Genomic DNA, 1,175 nt, shown 5'->3' with positions numbered 1-1,175 from the left:
TTTTACTTACCGGTATACATCAGAGTCACAGTGGGGCTGGTTCCTATCTATTCCTATCTACAGCAACCTGTGGGAGAAAGGCAGGGTACATCGTGGACAGGTCATTAAAAAAATATCCTGTTCATGCAAATTACTAAAACCTTGGTCAAAATGCTGGAAGATGCAGTTCGGAACCTTTTATATGTCATTAGATCGACACAAGGATGGTTAAAGTGAAGTGTCCTTTCTTTAACCTACAATTGAATATATTTCTGTCATCTTTCCAGACCGCCTACAGGATTATGTTGGAAAAGAGGAGGATTTCTCTGACCAGCAGCTCTATGGACAGGAGAGGAATTTCAGTTTGGACCAAGAGGAACCAGAAGCTCTGCAGATAAAAGAAGAGCAGCAAGAACCAGAACATCCCTGGACAAAAGAGGAAACCATGGAGGTCCTCATTAGTGAGCAGGAAGAGCAGCTTGTTCTGAAGCAAGAAACTGAAGTTACAGGAGAGGAATTATTCCAATGTTTGCCATGTGGAGAAAACTTTATGAAACAAGAACTTTTAATAGATCACATGATAACTCACACAGATCAGACGAATATTGAATGTTTGTCCTGTGGAAAAAAATTCACCTATAAATCTGACCTTGATAAACACATGAGAATACACACAGATTTGAGGCCTTTCAAATGTCCGTCCTGTGGAAAGGGTTTCAGAACGAAATCTCATCTTAACAACCACATCAAAATCCACACAGGTGAGAAACCTTTCTCCTGTACAATATGTGGCAAACGTTTTACTGAAAAAAGTAGTTTGACTAAACATGTGAAGATTAATTCGGGTGAAAGACCTTTTTCTTGCAAGACCTGTGAAAAAAGTTTCATCTATGAATCTGACCTTAATAAACACATCAGAACTCACACAGGTGAGAGGCCTTTCTCCTGTACAACTTGTGGGAAATGTTTTATTGAAAAAAGTAATTTGACTGAACACCTGAAGACTCATTCAGGTGAAAGACCTTTTTCTTGCGAGACCTGTGAAAAACGTTTCATATCCAGATCTCACCTTAATTACCACATCAGAATTCACACAGGTGAGAGGCCTTTCTCCTGTACAACTTGTGGGAAATGTTTTATTGAAAAAAGTAATTTGACTGAACACCTGAAGACTCATTCAGGTGAAAGACCTTTTT

The 1,175-nt window shown here is 39.1% G+C and overlaps 1 protein-coding gene across 1 annotated transcript; it reads left to right on the top strand.

Annotated features, from left to right (window-relative positions):
- Positions 1-237: 237 nt before the first annotated feature.
- LOC107103905 (oocyte zinc finger protein XlCOF19-like) lies at positions 238-1,171 on the top strand (the record flags this gene model as incomplete). The annotated part of the gene is made up of 1 exon (XM_015403761.1): positions 238-1,171. A coding segment is annotated over exon 1 (747 nt), but the record flags the coding sequence as incomplete, so codon positions are not given.
- Between the last annotated feature and the right edge of the window lie 4 nt (positions 1,172-1,175).

The sequence above is a fragment of the Cyprinodon variegatus genome, unplaced genomic scaffold, assembly GCF_000732505.1.
Source record: "Cyprinodon variegatus isolate N-32 unplaced genomic scaffold, C_variegatus-1.0 Scaffold1560, whole genome shotgun sequence".
Classification (NCBI taxonomy): domain Eukaryota; kingdom Metazoa; phylum Chordata; class Actinopteri; order Cyprinodontiformes; family Cyprinodontidae; genus Cyprinodon; species Cyprinodon variegatus.
The sequence above is the reverse complement of the archived record's forward strand: the minus strand, read 5'-3'. Positions and strand labels throughout refer to the sequence as shown.